Source organism: Notechis scutatus, chromosome 1 (assembly GCF_049901735.1).
Source record: "Notechis scutatus isolate UNSWTSFEM ecotype Mainland chromosome 1, rNotScu1.2, whole genome shotgun sequence".
NCBI lineage: Eukaryota > Metazoa > Chordata > Lepidosauria > Squamata > Elapidae > Notechis > Notechis scutatus.
In genome coordinates this window covers 194,661,219-194,677,319 of record NC_142009.1, presented here as the reverse complement: position 1 = coordinate 194,677,319, position 16,101 = coordinate 194,661,219, and the positions used below count along the sequence as shown (strand labels likewise).

Genomic DNA, 16,101 nt, shown 5'->3' with positions numbered 1-16,101 from the left:
TGCATTGATCAAACTGAAAGTGACTTAGCTTCATCAAAGTTGCTATTGTCCCTTCAAACAATTGCTAAACAACATAGTTTCTCAGTAAGGATGGCAGTTTCTTCTTACCTGTCTTGTTTTTAAATTATTGCTTCTGGCAGATGCAAGGAAAAATAAAGTTGCAGCTATTTTGCACCTTTTCCCCCAGGGTGTGAATGACCCCTAATGAATAAAGAGTTTATCGGTTGCCATTCTTCTCATTACAATTAATTACAGAGCAATTGTAGAGGGTAATATTTCAGCCAAATTTCTCCTTCCAGAAATTTTACAATTCACAGCAAAAGTCTAGTAGTCTTCCATCTGTCCAATTCACATAAAGAAACAATAGATTGGCCTCCTTCCCTTGAAAACTATATTTATGGAATCTCAAAATAACTTTAACAAAAAGATCTTGATAAATAGTTGTTCTATCAGAGAAAAAGAAGAAATACTGGCAATAATGTTTAAGTTTCTCTGGAAGCATAGTAGAGAATACAGAAAAATTTACAGGATACAACAAAGCCAGTTTTTAAAGGTATATAGGACAGTTCTTATGAATGATACTTCACATACCTTTACACAAATATATTCAGTAATATGAACCAAGATGGCAAGCATGGGCAATACATAAAAATACATTTTTCCTTGTTTAAATGTATACTATTGTCATTTGTACCATGGACAATATAAAGAAAAATGCTTTATATAATAACACAAACGAGTCACTCCTTGAAGCAGTATTTCTAGATACCATCCTTCTGTTTCGTTCCAAAACCTAAGTGGAGAAGGAATTCACATTAGTTGTATTGACTCATTCTAGCTAAGTATAACATTGTTGAGGATATATACATGACAACTCTTGACTCTTAGTAGGAAAGTTATCACTTGTAATAGGATCAATGGTCACCACTGGGCTACTGTCCGTACTGCACCCAGTGTGGTGGTATATAATGAAGCGATGGTGGTAATAATGCAGAAAGTACCTTGTTATTCATACCGCAGGCCTTAATTTACATTGTCTTTATGCACCATTCTGTAGTTTAGGAATAGTGTAATTAACAGGGCAGTAAGTAACTAAGTTGCAGAAGCTGCGGGCAACAGCATCAGTTATAGCTTTGGAACTGACCTAGAATGGTCCCATTTTGCTTAGAATAACCTAGGGTTAATTTCCCTTGAAGAAACAAACCAATACAGTTCCTTATTACCTGAATAGAAAACAACCTTTCCTTCCATCCTGTTGGAACCTGAGGTGGTATTCAGCAGGTTCTGACCAGTGGTGGAATTCAATTTTTTTTACTACTGGTTCTGTAAGCGTGGCAGGGGAAGGATATTGTAAAATCTCTAGTTAGAGGTGATATTTGCCTGTTTTCCCAACTACTCAAAATTTCCACTACCGGTTCTCCAGAACTGGTCAGAACCAGAGGTGGTATTCAGCAGGTTCTGACCAGTTTGGAGAACTGGTAGCGGAAATTTTGAGTATTTCAGAGAACAGGCAAACACCACCCCTGACTGTGATTTTACAGTATCCTTCCCCTGACACGCCCACCAAGCCACGCTCACAGAACCGGTAGTAAAAAATTTTTTGAATCCCACTAGTTGGAACAGCAAGTTGAACATGAGATTCAAAGTCCTTGGAATTTCTTGAATGTCAGTTATCTCCTCTAGAACCAATAAAGATTTCTGGGATATCTCCTTATAAGCCCTTGCCCATTAATGACAAAGTAAAATGGCTTTGTGGAAGCAAAATCTGGGCACCTTTAAAATAACAATTGAATGAATAAAATTTCACTCACACACTCATTCAACATTGCAGATAGGCTCTGCCTCAGGATGAAATTGTCTTGGAAAATGGTAACTATTGCCACATTTAAACTTTTAGATGGCATCATATTTGACACCAGGTTTTTTTCAAGAAGGAAGACTAAAACTGATATGGTTGTCAGAGAAGAAACTGGCAATCTGGGGCCAAACTGTTAAGTCCTGGGCTAAAGGGAAAGTTGGCAAGGGATTCTGAACATTCTTTTAACAGTAAACTTGATATTGGGGAGTGCTGCATTACTTTAAATAGCTACATATTCTGCAGGACCGTAAATACCTCAAGTTTAAAACTATAACACGAACAAAACTATTTTGAAAGCATTTTAATTTGGTTTTCAAGTTTGGTTTAAATTTACTTCCTGAGATATTGAAAGAAGAAATAGATTCTCCTTTGTGAGTTAAAATTGCAATTTGGCACTAGCAAATTGGATCAGCAATTCTGAGTTAAACTAGCCAGAATTTTCCAGAATAAGGCCAGAAATGATTCAGCAGTCTTGAGATTTGCTTCCTGAAGAATTTGCTACTCTGCCCTTCTCAGAAATCAATCCATGGGTTTTCATTTATCTTCTAAAGTTCGACACCAAGATGTACTGAGATAGGAATTATTTGGATTTGCCTTAGATTTGGTTCCTTTTGATTAACTTTACAAGAAATACCACGTATTTTGAACCCGAATCCAGTTTCTCAGCAAGATTTTTTAGCACTGGTGGTTACAAGTGGAAGGAACTTCAAAATGTATTTCAGAATATGAGGTGGAGGGTGGCTTTTGATTTTGTTGAAAGATATGCAACCCACTGACTGCAGTTTTCAAATGCTCACCCACAAATACCAAAGCTAAGACAACGTATTAAGAAACAGCCAATGCTCCAAGTTCTTTCCTATGTAAACATTTCAGAGCAATATTTCTTTGCCACTAATTTTAAGTGCCTGCCTGCCCCAGAACATATACAAAAGGCTCTTGCTTCTTCAATGCAGGTGCATTCTTCAGCACAAACAAGCAAAACACCTGGTCTGTGGGTTCTACAAATTCTAAGCAGAGGCAATTTCTGGGAGCTAAATTCATTCCTGGATACAAAAGAAAGAACAGAGAGTTTCAATAATAGAACTTGTTTCTTTTTTTCCTCCTGTGGCAAAAGCGTAAGGGCTTTGCGTTGTCCTATTTTTATTGGGCTTACAAGAATAAGATTCTGCCTTCCAATATAATGGCAAATTAAGCTTTAGTTATTAGTAATTTATGTACTTGCACTAATGTATTTGCTGCCTTGTATCTGTGTTTACAAACTCTCCAACAAGAGAGCAACCCTCTCTCACCAAAGAGACGGGGGGGGGGGGGAGGTCCTTCCCAATCACAAAATACGGATTGCTAGTGGGTGGTGGTAGAGAAAACTTGCTCACTGATAGGTGCTACAGTCTGCAAAGTTCTCGTGTCGGCACGGTAACTGTGACTCTTACTGTCAGACAAGTGAAAAGAAAACCGCAGTCAGCAGCTATTCAGCAGCAAATCATTAATTAATTACATTTTAATGAACCTTAAGCCGCAACTGCAGGAGCCTTCAAAAGTTTATCAAAAATGAAGAATTGCCTTGTGTAAATCTGAAGTTGACTGGGAAAAAAAAACCCACACCTAAAGGTATGGGCCAATCTAGTGTAATTTCTAGGCATCCCCTACAACCTGGAATTTCAGCAATGCTGTTATTTGTTTTTGCTGCAAAACCTATGAAGATGGGAGCTTTTAACATCTGTTTGATTTTTTTTTTCCTTGGGAAAGCCAATATTTTTCCTCTGCTAATCTGCTAAGTATGTAGATGAAAAGCACGTGGAGGTGTGAGGAACGACTCCAGATGTTAAATGGCCTCTAAGCAGTGTAATTATTTACACTATAAAAACCTCATCCGAGAAGTTAGTGTAGAGTTTTTCCCTATAAAAACATGTTTTCCCTCTGTGTGTGTATATATGTGTGTGTACATGTGTATGTGAGAGAGAGACAGAGAGAGAGAGAGGGAGACAGAGAGGGACAGGGAAAGAGAGAGGAAAAAGACCCAAATAGATCCAATTCACAACTGGTTTGAATCCAGTGAACATAATCAGGCAATATATGGAGTATTTTTTTTCCTTGAACCCTCATAATGTAGGACTGGGAGTCTCTTTAGGTTTCCCATATACTCAGCACATCTTGTGTTGAATTACACAAGCTCTACATGACAGCAGTTGTAGAAGCTGAACTGAAAAAAAGCTTTCCTGAATCCTCTGAAGATTCCTTTGTGTGTCTTTGCAGAGAGAAAGATCATAAGTTTAACCCTAAGGAATAAGGATCAGGATGTTTATTATCTTTTCTGTGCCATTCACAATATTTGGGTTTGCAAAACACTTAACAATACTGGGGGGGTGGGGGGAATCTTTTGAATAGTTGCACTGAGGTGGATTTAAAATGTAGGCTGATTCAAAAGATAGCTTGGAAAATAAAAGATAAGGAAGGTAAATACAAAGAAAACCCTTAACTCTGCATGTTTTTTTTAACTCAGAATTCTTTTATTTGAGGTATGCTTGTTCTTTTTCGTATTCCATGATAGTAGCATAGCCATATACAACAAATTTTACAATAGAGAAAACTTTTCATAAAAAATATCTGCCTTGAACCACAACTTTTATTTTAATTCTTCAATGATTACTACTGAAACTAGTTATTCTATATGAAAACTTAATTTCCCTGTGGTAGCAAGTATTTATGAAAAGGAATATTCAGTAGGGACAGTTAGTTACAATACTGAGCACTGATTTTTTTTTTTTTAATATTACAGTGCTAACACCCAAGAAAATGAGATGCATGGATTACAATTGAAACTGTAACAATGAGGACAAAAAAGCATTTTCAGATCTCCAGGTTAATTGTACAGCAGCTTCCTACACACATATGATCAACCATATAATGATCCCATCAAAATAATAAAAAAAATTCCAAGCAGAAATGTCTCATTTACATTAATAATGTTCACAAATTATATGAATTCAGTTTGCAAGTGATGGATAATTTAAGCTTTCATCATCTAAAGCTTGTCATTTTCTCCCCAAGAGAAATGGATCATTTCACTTTTTTTTTAATGAGTGCAGTAATATCACATTTAGTTTCAAAAGATGCAAAATAATGCACAACAAAAACGATTTCAAATTTGATGAATGGAGAAACAAAAACAGTACAAGAAGAATTCAAAGAAACATATACTATAGAAGTCTTTCGTTGTGAGAGGTCAAAATCTGGTCAAACCCAACACATTGTTTCAATTTAAGCAAATAAAATCAATATGGCCAGGAAAGCAAAGTGCACCAAAATTTTAATTTAGTTGGGCTTTAACTGAAAGGGGAGGGGGACTGTCCCAGACAAGGAGTATTATTTGATGAGAAATATGGCATCCCACGCAGAAAACCAACAGAAATAATTCCCCCTACCTCTTAATCATTCCACCAGGCAATGGTACTTCTTCAAGGAACTGCAAAATAAAAGATCTGAGGCTACTTTATTTAATGGAACTTAAAGAACAGATTGTCAGGCATACCAAAAAAATAAAATAAAAAAAAATCAAATGCATTTCTGCATTAACATCTGTGAATGTTGTGGATTGTCATAGTTCATTTGCTTTTTGTAAAAAAAATCCACAATTTGCTGACAAGCAACTAAAAAAGTCCATGCATTGATTTGGGATATTTTACCCATTCAGTATTTTCTTACAAAAGGAAAAGCAAAACAAAAATGATAGAGAGAGAGAGAAATGTATTCTTCTCCTACAGTATTGTAATGCAAAGTTAGTGGAGACAAAGGGGAGGGGGAAATGATGCAAAAATAAATAATAAAATATAAAATACTTCATACAAAGTACTTCAAATGTGCCATCTGTGTACAATTACTTCCAAAAAACAAACATGTTTATAAAGCAGAATCAACAATAAAACTATTTGATTACAGAACACATGAGCACCTTCACTCTATGGATCCAGTCTTGTGCACATGGTTGCGCATGTCAGTAAATGGTAATGATCTTCAGACATGCCCAATTGTGTGCAGGATTGAAGCCCATATTTAAAAGTCCTTTGGGAAGTGCCTCTTTTTTTTATTTTTTTATTTTTGGTTTATGTTTAAACCTTGCACAGACTCTTACAAAATGCATTGTGTTTCATTTTAGTACACAGGAAGTGAGAAACTTACAGTCTTAACAGCGTGTGACACATTTCTTTTTACATCGCCGAAGATAAAAAATAATCCTTAAGTACTATCATTTGTTTTGAGTTTTAAGAGCCAAGTTGGACCGCATGTCAATTAACAGTAATAGATTGTAGCCAGATTGCCAATGCAAATAATAATAATAATTCTTGAGTCTAACTATGTTTTCTTTCTCCCAAATTAGGGTACATCCTACTAAAGAGGGATATTTCTAGAGCAAGCCCCAAAGTGGGACACTGATCAAGATTTGCACAGTGCATGATTTCCTTTAAGTTCCCTTAAGCAATCTTGTGTTACAAGAGTACAATTAAAAGTCCATCAGTATGCCAAGTCCCCTTGTATTATCTGCCCTGCCACACTCTGCTAATGCATCTTATCGTCCTGGTGAGTTAATACTATTCAGTGTAGTGACAGTCTTTCTGAGGTAGACTGTTCAAGTTCAAGGACACGTCTTTCTTACAAAATGCATGACATTCAAAAAAAGACAACAAATAAATACTACATGTACAATATGTAGTAATGAGGTAGAAATGGTTTCAAAGAACAATGTCTGAACACACACCCAAATGTGGTGGTGGGAATCTATGAAGACAAAACTACTTGGGACTGCATGTAAACCACAAGAACCATTTGGGGTGAGGAAAGATGTATACAAGCAAAGTTTTGGTTGGGAAATAATATCTCCTCCTCTTTGTGTGTCGTGAGACAATAAGGAATGACTACATTCCTAACCTTAGTGGAGAACAGAACCATTTTATAAATATTTAACATTCTATAGGACTGATTCATATACTCTCACAAAATTCAGCTGCAAGGCTGACCCACACTGCCGACATTTTATGTATCATTGAGACAGGGAGGTGAAATTTTTCTGCTTTCAGTCTAATTGTCTTTGACAATGGCGGTGCCTGGTGCTACACTTCTTGTGTTGCCTTTAAAAATAGGGGGAAGAATAGAAGCTTGTTCATTAAAGATGCAGTATCCCTGGTTCACAAAAAAACGTATCTGGCAAGTTCAAAATCGAATGTCAACCAAAGATCTTTGCAAAGGGGAAGGGTCAGTTCATGGACTGACTAGTCCCCAGGGCAGCAGCTTCTTTGGGTCTAGGAATATTACTAGCTCTCCATGTTTACCAATGTGCTTTGAGTATAAATCTGCAAATGATTTAAGGAAAAGAAAGCTCTCATCTTTTCCTTGAAAGAGAGAACGAAAATGGCTTCATATTATGTGTGTATGTCCACATAAAGATTATACAAAAACATGCATAACAAGATGAAAGGGTGTTGTTGATCTTTATGGCCATCTATCCCCCGTTATATCCTTGGAATTTTGGGTGAAATGAATGGGAGATGCACAAGAGACTCTTAGTCTCAGAGGTGCTTTTGCAAAGGGCAACTGGACTTTGTTTTTCCTGGAAGACGTTTCGCTTCTCATCCAAGAAGCTTCATCAGTTCTGGCAGGATGGTGACAGGAGAGGAATGGAGGGATCCTTCCATCCCCCTCACTATCCTGCCAGAACTGAGGAAGCTTCTTGGATGAGAAGTGAAACGCCTTCAAGGAAAAACAAAGACAGTCCAGTTGCCTTTTGAAAAAGAACCTTTGAGATAACCATGATCTGGTTGACTGAGAATCTCCATAGACAAGGGACTCTTAGGCAATCATATCAATAGAACTTGTGCGCATGATCTGCCTAAGGAAGAAAGCTTAAACCTTTAAGAGGTTAGGTATACAGGGATAGTTCCACCGAAACAAAATAGTCTTGCACAGATCTGTTTCTGCAAAATTTGCTCAATTCTTGCATGTATTTCTGAGGTTTCACTTTCTAAATGATGATTTATATTTTTAAATTAGAATGAAACATATTATGGAACTTATAACTGTTCCTCTACTCAAACATTTTCAGGCAGTAGAAACCTTTATTTGCAGCTTTTGACATGTAAACACATTACCATCTACCAACATCTGTTGGAATTAATTGGGGTTTTTACACTAGATTATCTCCTTTTGAAAATTGCCTAGCAAAGTATTATGCTAACCCATATAAAATGACCTTGTACTATTTTGCAGAGCATAGCCCCTGGACAGATGAGCTAGCTTTCCCAGATGGTGCTTTGCCTATGTGTTTTACTGGGAGGTTTTATTTCCTCCTTGATGGGTTTGAAATGCACAAGGAAAACCATTTTGCCCATCTATCTACATTTGAATAGAATACAAATTGACTAATACAGAAATATTTTGTAAAAAAAAAAAAAGTAAATAGCCCCAAACTGCCTTCACATTCCATTGATTAGCTCAGTCAGCAAACTTTTCACTACTATCCTTAATGGCCTCAATATTTTGGAGAAAAGCATGCTAGAAGTGAGGATTTCTTTATAAATATATAGAAAAAGTTATCGTGCCATTATTTCAGTTGGCAGTGATATAATTTGGTTGACAGAAACTAATCCCCTGCTTTTTCTTCTGTTATTACAATTGTTCTTGTCACCAGAGAAGAAAACTGGGAGAAGTGGGGAGGAGAGTGACAGAGAGACAATGAAGTCTCACCTAATGAAAAAAATTTCTCAAGTAGAAAAGGAAGCATCTGATACATGTTTATCTTCAATTATTCCTAGAATTTTCCAACAAATGATGAAGCCAAGTTGTATGCCTTGAATGATTACGTTTTGCAGTGAAAGGAGAATTGAGCTGATGGAATTTTAGCTATCATAAAGATGTAGGAGATCTGCCTCGTGTGGAATCTGGCCATGCAACCTCATTGTCTTATGCCCTGCTCAGGCAGAATCCTAAGTCCCAATCAAATGAAAACACGGCAGAACCGTTTTACATCTCCAGAATGCTAGTATATTTTGGCCATATCAAACTCCCTATCAAAAGCTAGTCTTCTCATGTATGGAACACCCACATAAAAGAAAGGAAATTCTTAGAAGGCGTTTTGATTGCAATGAAATGTGAATGGTCGCAATTCCATACAGGCCTAAATGTAGCAGCAGAAGAAACAAACGGCCTTATTTGCCTAAAAAGTGCAAAAAAAAAAATGGCTAAAAAAAAGGATAGTATTTGTAACTATGGGTTGAAGTAATGGGTTCTGAATAAACCAGACAAAATCTGACTGTTCTATTTAACAGGGAATCTCCATTGGCAGAGAGCCGAGAGTGGGATATAGCTTGCCTCAATTTTGTATGAGGGCAGTACAGTAAACCAAACTATTATTTTCATGTCAGGTAAAACATTACACCTCACTAGTTGTAGCTAATTACCATTTGGGAGAAAATGGCCTGATATTTTCAGCAGTGAATCCACAATATAAGATTCAAAGGATTTGGAAGAGGATGAACTCTTTGAAGTTTCTTAACCTCACAATTAAGTCTTTTATTTATGAAGCTCATTGGAAGAATAATTTGCTTTTTCCTCACATACACAGTGTAAAATGTGAGCTAAACTGAGCACCTCCCGATCCCAAAGCCAACTTAAACTGAAGTGCTACTGGGATTATTCTGTTGCTATATACCTGAACTGAATGTATTTGGCGTCACCTTAAAATTAGATCACGTTAGCGTTAAAGGAGGTATAAGACAGAGGTGATGCAATTGTAAATTTAGTTTTTCAAAGCATGTTTGAATATTTCAAATGGATGGCAACACAACAGCATAATGTGATATCTAAAAGTCAGAAGATTGGTCAGCAATATGTATCAGAAAGCCATCTGCAAGATCAATATGAATCTGGCGAAGGAGATTGTGGTTCTTCCCAAATGGAAAAGATACAATGGAAGAAATAGACGGGAGAGGAAAAAAAACAGAAAAAGAAAGACCTTTGCTAATTGAAAATGCAAAGCATTTATTAAGACTTATTTTACTATATCCTTAGTGAAAGGCACTGTTTTAACTTTTTAATGAACTCCTCTGCCTTTTAGAAGCAACCCAGAAGTTTAGAATGAACAAAAGGACTTCTAGAATGTGCATTTTGGTTTATTTGCTCAGTTTTTAGCAATGAAAATTAACATTTTAGCTGAAGAAACACCAAGTGTAATAATTGGGCAGTAGCTTTAAAGACAAAATAAGTAGGTGACTAATTGGTCTTTTTCTCATTAGAGCTCTTCAGTGCATTTATTTCATGGATTTGAAGGTACATTATTTAAAAGTAACATTAAATGCCAATAACTTCTAATTGTTCTGCTGCCGTTTCTTTAAAGTAAACAAAAGATTACATGGGGGGAAAAACAGAGAGAGGGAAAGAGAAAGGGAGGGAGGGGAGAGAGAGGGAGGGAGAGAGGTTGCTCTCTGCTTGCGTGGCTGCGAAGGTTTGAATTGCTCTACTGTTCGGCGACATTACAGCATCAGTCAGCTGTCATGAAAAGAATTGCTCATAAAAGCATTAAAGAATAAAAAAAGGGAGACAATGTGGAGCAGGGGCACAAATAGAATAAAATGCCACACATCCTATCTACCTTCTCTTTCCTGAAGGAAAACAGTCACCATTTGCCCTGGTCGGGTAAAGGGAGAAGAGGCAGAAGGATTCCCTTCCCAATCCTCTTTTCTTTTTCAAAGAAAGAAAAACTGCAATTCCACACACACACACTTACTTGGGAGAAAACCTCTCACCATACACAAAACTAGTTCTTTCCAAAGAAGCCTGTTTAGGATTATGTGTTAATAGGACCTTCAACAGCTCTGCACGCTAGTGATAATCTGGCTTGTCCTGTTTTTTATGTGCCTCTCTAAGAGAAATAAAACAAAATCTGAGGTAGAAATAAAATGTGTGGGCATTTTCCAGCCGGGCAAATTTCTAATGACCATGGAATGATCACATTAAAAACAAAACAAATGCATCAAGAAAACAGAAAGAGGCAACAACAGCACACATAAAACAAAGGGATAACTTTTCATTTGGTGGTGAAAATGCAAAGCAAAGAGGAAGAGAGATGCCATTTGAGGGTTCAATTTTGTCTTGTTTCTGTTTTGTTTTGTTTGATCGCTCTCTGCTGCATTGCTGTAAACAGCTCTGCAGCCCCTAAGCTCTCTGTGACCTACAAGGATTCTGTGCTAGTGATGCACTTGGACAATCAAGATGCCTATAACCCTAACTAAGATATAAAAGTTGTATCTTGTGGTGTAAGGTAATTTGCCTCTCAGAATCCTAATCAGATTTCGTCTCTGACTGTCCTAGATGATTCAAAAGGTGTGTGTGTGTGGGGGGGGGGGGTTTCTTTTATTGTCTGTGCGCTCTCTACTGACTTGTCACAAAATTGTCAAGGACTAAGGACTTCCACACATGACTGCCATGAAAATCACCTTGCTCCAATTTGATCCCCAATATTGGTTAAAAAGAAAGAAAGAAATGTTTCTTAAACACTGGGATACTCCTGTTGTATTTTCAAAATTTTAAAGATTATCGTTTTAGCATGCTTCAGCTTGCTCCTTAATACATTCAAAATATTTCTCGTTTTTTTTTCCCGACCGTTGAGGTAAACATACATATTTAAGATAAAGTAACATTGAAGCCTAGCCTATTAAATCTCAGCAGTACATAGTGCTTTCAACACATTCCTTTGAGGTACTGTACAAATCACAATCACTTTCCTGAGTTTTTTTTCTTTTTTTTTCCTTTTTTTGCAGACAGAACAATAAACAAAACAAACCGTGGAAATTAAAGTCCAGATTACCGTTACCCTGTTTTACCTGTTCTTAGTTTAATACTGCAGAACAGACAGGATTGAGGAATACTGTTGCTTTTAGACTAGCTATAATAGCGGGGAAGCAAAACTAAACCAATATCACACCTGGTTCTCTGTCACAACACAACTGTTCATGTCTTTAGTCCCATAACATTTTGAAGTTAAAGCTCTTTATATTAGCACATGCCACCAATGTAATTGTGAGGCAAACAAAAAGAAAGGAAAAAAAGGGGAAAAAATAAAGCACCACTTTAGGCACTTGAAAGCAACTAAATCTCAAAAACAGCAGAATGATTCAATACACAGGGTTCATGTCCTTCTAAAAAAAAAAAAAAAAATCAACCCCTCCATGATGAGAGTGTGTTGTCTAGTCTGAACGGAATGGAAGGGAACATCAACATCGTATCATCATCATCTGTGGCTTCGCAGATCGACAGCTCTCCTCGGATGCACTATTTCTTCAAGCCTAAACCTGGCTATTTTAGATGCAACGTGATCCTTTCCCCACCCCCAACCCCTGTACCCTTCCACAATTTCAACACGACTGAAAAAGGGGTTGCGTGCCCTAGGTAACAGGTTTGTGTGTACATATGTGTGTGCGCGCACCAACATTCATTACATTTTTTTGTTTTTTTTTTGTTTTGTTTCACTATTATTATTATTATTATTATTATTATTATTTTAAAAAAGAGAGAGACGGCTTGTCACTGACTGCAACCAAACATTTTGTTCCATTCGACGTATGTATCGAGCTCCTTTGGAGAGATGCTAGGCTGTATTTTGCAAAAAGCCTTGTCGAAGTCTTGATACGTAACAGGCCTCAACTGACTGGGCATAAGGGCCGAAAGGTCTGTGGCTGGCATGGCATGGAGAGGGCCCACAACAGCTTCCTGACACAAATGACCCACGTCGAGTCCAGAAAAGCCTTCTGTACGCTGGACTAGCAGTGCAACCTCCTTATCGCTGAGGCAGTAATTGTGCTGTGAAAGCAGCTGTACTATTATCTGGTGCCTGGCTGTGCTGTCAGGAAGTGGGATTAAAAGTCGTTTCATGAAGTACCTTCGAAGAGATTCGTCTATTTCTTCCGGTTTACTGGTAGCGCAGATGACTACTATTTGGTCCTCAGCGGAAGTGAGCACGGTGTCCAGCTGCATAAGGAACTCGGTTCTCATCCGACAAACTGGACTGTGCTCTTCACTCACTTGGGATGAAAGGAGCATATCAATGTCACTAACAAAAATCACCGAGGGCTGTCGGCACCTTGCCACCAGGAAGGAAGCGTGCACAATTTTTTCTCCTTCCCCCAACCACTTTGTGGCAAGAACAGAACCTGTGAGTTTGAAAAATGTGGCACCTAGTTGGGTAGCTATACATCTCCCCAGTAATGTTTTGCCTGTGCCCCGAGGTCCAAATAAGAGGATGCTCCGAGGTAGAGCAGTCAGCCCGTTAAATGCATCTGACCTCAATACTGGCCATAAAACCTCCTCTTTAATGACAGCCTTCACCAAATCTAGTCCAGCAATGTCATTCCAGTCCACTGGTGGTCCTTGGCTGATAATCTCATTGGTCACAAGGTCCATGAGGTGTGCATCAGTGTTCTTAAGTTGCTCGTCCACAGAGTGATTGGATGAGGTAGCTGCACGAAGTCCCGGGCCTTGCATTGGATGGGGAAGAAGCTGCCTGTGTTCTTCGCTGTGTTCGTTCATGACAGGAGAGCTATACTTCCCAAAGGGCTCGCTTGCTCTGGAACCAAGGGAATTTTTAGCAGAACTATAGGAAGGGGGCGTCAGAGCCCGACCGGACTGGTTAAATTTCCTTTGCTGCTCGGAAGCCATGATTTGTTTGGTTGACTTAAAGGCCAAGGAGGAGGATTCAACGCTTCGGTCAAAGCCATTCCCTCTGCTGGCATTGGAAATGCTGTTGTCGGGCATCCTGTACATGGGGCTTTGTGTAGATCTCTGTTGGCCATAGTTGTAATTTCCATAGCTGGAGTCCATTTCTCCTTGCCCTGCCATATAGAAAGCTTTCCTCTTGAGAGAAGTTGCTGAGCTATTGGTCAGGGCTGACGGTGCGATGGGCGTTAAGCCATGACTCTGGTAGGTGTAACCAGGTACTGTGGTGGGGGGCAGAGGAGTTGGGGCAGGGATACCTGAAGGCAGATAGGCTGAAGGAGGTGGTGCTCCACCAGGGCTGTAGCCAGCCCCAACAGCACTTTGAGGGGGATAACTTGCTGGCGGGTAGCTATAACTGGAAAGGTTAGATGTCCCATTGTAGCCTGGCACTAGGGATGGTGGCGGCGGTGGTGGAGGGGGTGGCTGTAAAAGCCCAGAGCTATGCAAAGGAGAGGGATGAGGTGAAGGAAGTGCAGGTGCTGGCTGGCCACTGTAACTTGTATGCAGGTACGATCCGTTATATCCTGTGGCATATTCCTGAGATGGGAGCCCTGAATGCAGACTAGGGACTGTATGACTTCCGCATGTACTACTTGAATAACTAGGTTCTGTCAGGTTGCTAGCCACCCCGGGGGAGCTCCCTATACTGGCAGAGACATCTGCCGGAGGGAGAGCAGTACTTACTCCAGCTTTGCTGGCGGTAATAACATCTGGGACACAGTTCATAGGATAAACACTCTCAGAGTTCAAAGAAGGCTGCCACGGCTCACTTTCACTTTTGCGACCATTCACCAGCCCTGATGGAGGCTCCACATAGTTACCCAGGATGGGACGTTCGGCTGGCCCTTCCAAAATTCCAGAATACTTTTCTGCATATTTCTTTAGCAGATTTGAGGCTGTGAGAGCAGAGATGTCATCGTTCGCCCAGGCATACTGATAGGTGCGCTGAAGATGGCCACGGTAAGCTTCTACCTTGTGGGCGGGAGAGCGGGTGGTCGAAGTGATGTCAAAGTGCTGCTCTGGCCACTGGGCATGTTCTGGCGTCCACTGCATCTTCAAGCCTGAGGGTTTAGGAGGGAGGAAAAGGCAAAATTAGCAATTAGATGAAAAAAAAAAGACAAGTGCAACTATATCTGTGTATCAACTCTCGATTTCTTCATTTATATCCAGAATTGCCAGGTTGAAATCAACAGATTACATGCAAATTATCTGTAAAAGAAGAAAAAAAAGCGCTTCCAGTTATTCATTTTCTAGAAGAAGAAAGAAGAAAGAAGGAGAAGGAGAAGATGAAGGAGGTGGTGGTGGTGGTGGTGGTGGTGGTGGTGGAGGAGGAGGAGGAGGAGGAGGAGGAGGAGAAGAAGAAGAAGAAGAAGAAGAAGAAGAAGAAGAAGAAGAAGAAGAAGAAGAAGAAGAAGAAGAGAGAAGGAGGAGGAGGAGGAGGAGGAGGAGGAGGAGGAGGAGGAGGAGGAGGAGGAGGAGGAGGAGGAGGAGGAGGAGGAGGAGGAGGAGGAGGAGGAGGAGGGGAGGGGGAGGGGAGGAGGAGGGAGGAGGAGGAGGAGGAGGGAGGAGGAAGGATACACCCACCCTTCTAATGTGTTGTGCTAACTTGGAAGGGGGAGAGAGAGAGAGTCAAAGAAATGATTTTATCCAGCTGGATTTGTTTTAAAGGGTTACTCATGGACCTTATTCCAATCTCAAACACCTGCTATTAGATAATCTGTTCTTCAATATCTAAAGCGTACCATCTTCCCTTATTGCACTTTTAAATTTTAATGGAGGAGGGGAAAAAAACAACAATCTTCCATAAGCTACAGCTGACAAATCACATCTAGGATACCTTTCTTATTTGGTACTGAATACCTAGTTAGCACAGTATAATGCTCTCTGTGCAGAACAATATGACACAGACATAGCAGGTCACTCCATAATCCAACTCTCATCTAAAGTGGTCCACGACAGTTTCAAATCTGCTTCGTGGAGTGCAGCAAAGCAATCTCCCAGGCAGCGCTCCATTGCTTTCATCACACAAAGCCTACAACTCGGTATGAATTACAACGGGCTGCTCTCTGCGTCAGAATCCTGTTGTTGAGGCTCTGGAAGGAAGCAGGCTGGGCGGGGTGGGGGTGGAAAGAGCAAAGCACACAACACTTGTCTATCTTCTTTCTCCTCCCATTCTTTTCCAATTCCCACCCCCCCCAAGCAATAGGGAATGGGGGGGGGCAGGAAGAAAGAGATGTAAGTGTAAGCCAGTTACTAAAAGTTTGGAGGGGGCGGCGGCAATGGGACAAAGTTTGGTCCTGTACCAGACAAGGGAGGCAGGGGGAAAAAATCCTTTATATCCCGTATGGGCGCATATATTCTTTTGAAAGCAGGCTTCAGAATTTCATTTTTTAATGTGTGTCATTTCACAGAAAAAAGTGGCAATAAAGTTTATCTTATCATCTTATCTTACCATCTATAAACTTGTTCAGCCTAATAGGCAGCAC

General features: G+C 39.5%; 1 protein-coding gene across 3 annotated transcripts in view; it reads right to left on the bottom strand.

Annotated features, from left to right (window-relative positions):
* Positions 1–5,476: 5,476 nt before the first annotated feature.
* Positions 5,477–16,101, bottom strand: part of FIGN (fidgetin, microtubule severing factor) — a 137,114-nt gene continuing 126,489 nt past the window's right edge. For all 3 annotated transcript variants that reach the window (XM_087949829.1, XM_087949830.1, XM_087949831.1), the window contains one exon: positions 5,477–14,676. In XM_087949829.1, coding sequence (XP_087805955.1) covers positions 12,428–14,676 — 2,249 coding nt within the window. In that variant the 3' untranslated portion in view covers positions 5,477–12,427. The remainder of the gene's footprint in view (positions 14,677–16,101) is intronic.